General features: G+C 48.3%; 1 protein-coding gene across 1 annotated transcript in view; it reads right to left on the minus strand.

The window, feature by feature from the left end:
• Positions 1–743, minus strand: part of 42sp43 (P43 5S RNA-binding protein) — a 4,812-nt gene extending 4,069 nt beyond the window's left edge. Inside the window, exons 1-4 of the mRNA XM_008302961.1 lie at positions 615–743; positions 417–517; positions 245–341; positions 48–136 (exon numbers count right to left, since the gene is read on the minus strand). Coding sequence (XP_008301183.1) covers positions 48–136; positions 245–341; positions 417–517; positions 615–743 — 416 coding nt within the window. The remainder of the gene's footprint in view (positions 1–47; positions 137–244; positions 342–416; positions 518–614) is intronic.
• Between the last annotated feature and the right edge of the window lie 498 nt (positions 744–1,241).

Raw genomic sequence — 1,241 nt, forward strand, 5'->3', positions numbered from 1 at the left:
ACTCTGTTCTCTGTGAGGCTGAATAATCCGACATTACACAGACGTACTTGAAGGCAGCAGAAACTCCATGTCCCTGCAAGTGCAGCTTAAACAATCTGCGCTTCCTGAAGGTCAAGGAGCAGTTGGGCTGCGTGCACTACAGGAGGAGAACATTCAGAGGACAAAAAGGCTTGAAAACTGCTTGTTTCACACCACGCTTCAAATGTCGTGGCGCCATCTGGTGGATAAACGCGCTCAGACCAACCTTGAAGTACTGGTTTTTGTCTCCATGAGCGTAGCGCGCATGTCTCTTCAGCTTCCCTGCGTGCACGAAACTCTTTGCGCAGCTCGCAACCTTGCACCTGCACAAATTGGAAGTTACAAATAAGAGGACAGCTGAGAGGAGAGCAAAAAAAAAATGATTGTTTCTGACCTACTTGAACTGTTTGAGGCCTCTGTGCTGCAGCATGTGGCGGCGCAGGTGCGCTTTTCTGGAGAAACTGCGACCACAGCCGGCAATTGCGCACACGCACGGACGCTGTGGACGTTTTGGTGCAACGTCAGCTTTCAAAGATGCCATTTTACGTCGTGTTTTACGTCCATATGTGCGTAAACGGAGGAAATGTGCGCCTTACCGCCCCGGTGTGCGCCGTCTCATGCTCCTTCAGCCTCCACTGTTTGGTGAAAGTCGCTCCACACTGTGCGCACTTTACTACCGGCTTTGGCGCAGCTTCGGCAGGTTTCCCGGCCCGGACACCGTTCATGTTCCTCCTGCAGGTGATCTGGAAGCTTATCTGTAAAGTAAATCTGTAATGAAACGCCGCCGCTTTAGTGTGTGTTTCTTATAGCCTCCACGAAGCGCGTTTTAATTGTTAATTGGCAGCGTCTGGTCAGCGGGAGGCGGCGCACACTGAACCAAGCTGGAGCTAATGAACCTCATTAATGCGCTGAGCTCAGCTGAGAGCAAACAAACTGACACCAACATGTGAAGCAGCTGCTCAACAACGACGGTTAAACCACAAATTAATCACATTCAGACCCAATTTTGGTTTATAGTCGTTTGATATTTGACCAGCAGGTGTCTGGCTGGAAATGACATGAAGAAGTGATGAAGGAAGGTGAGACAGACATAGTGTTGGAGGTGTTAATGATGAATTTAATCTATTTATACTGTCAGACAAAAGAAAAAGAAGTTTTTAGCAGCTGTTGGGTAAATTACTGTTCATATATTTGTCACTGACCAGGTGCAGTGAATGAGTTGA

This window comes from Stegastes partitus, unplaced genomic scaffold (genome assembly GCF_000690725.1).
Source record: "Stegastes partitus isolate 25-593 unplaced genomic scaffold, Stegastes_partitus-1.0.2 Scaffold1913, whole genome shotgun sequence".
In the NCBI taxonomy this organism is placed as follows: Eukaryota; Metazoa; Chordata; class Actinopteri; family Pomacentridae; genus Stegastes; species Stegastes partitus.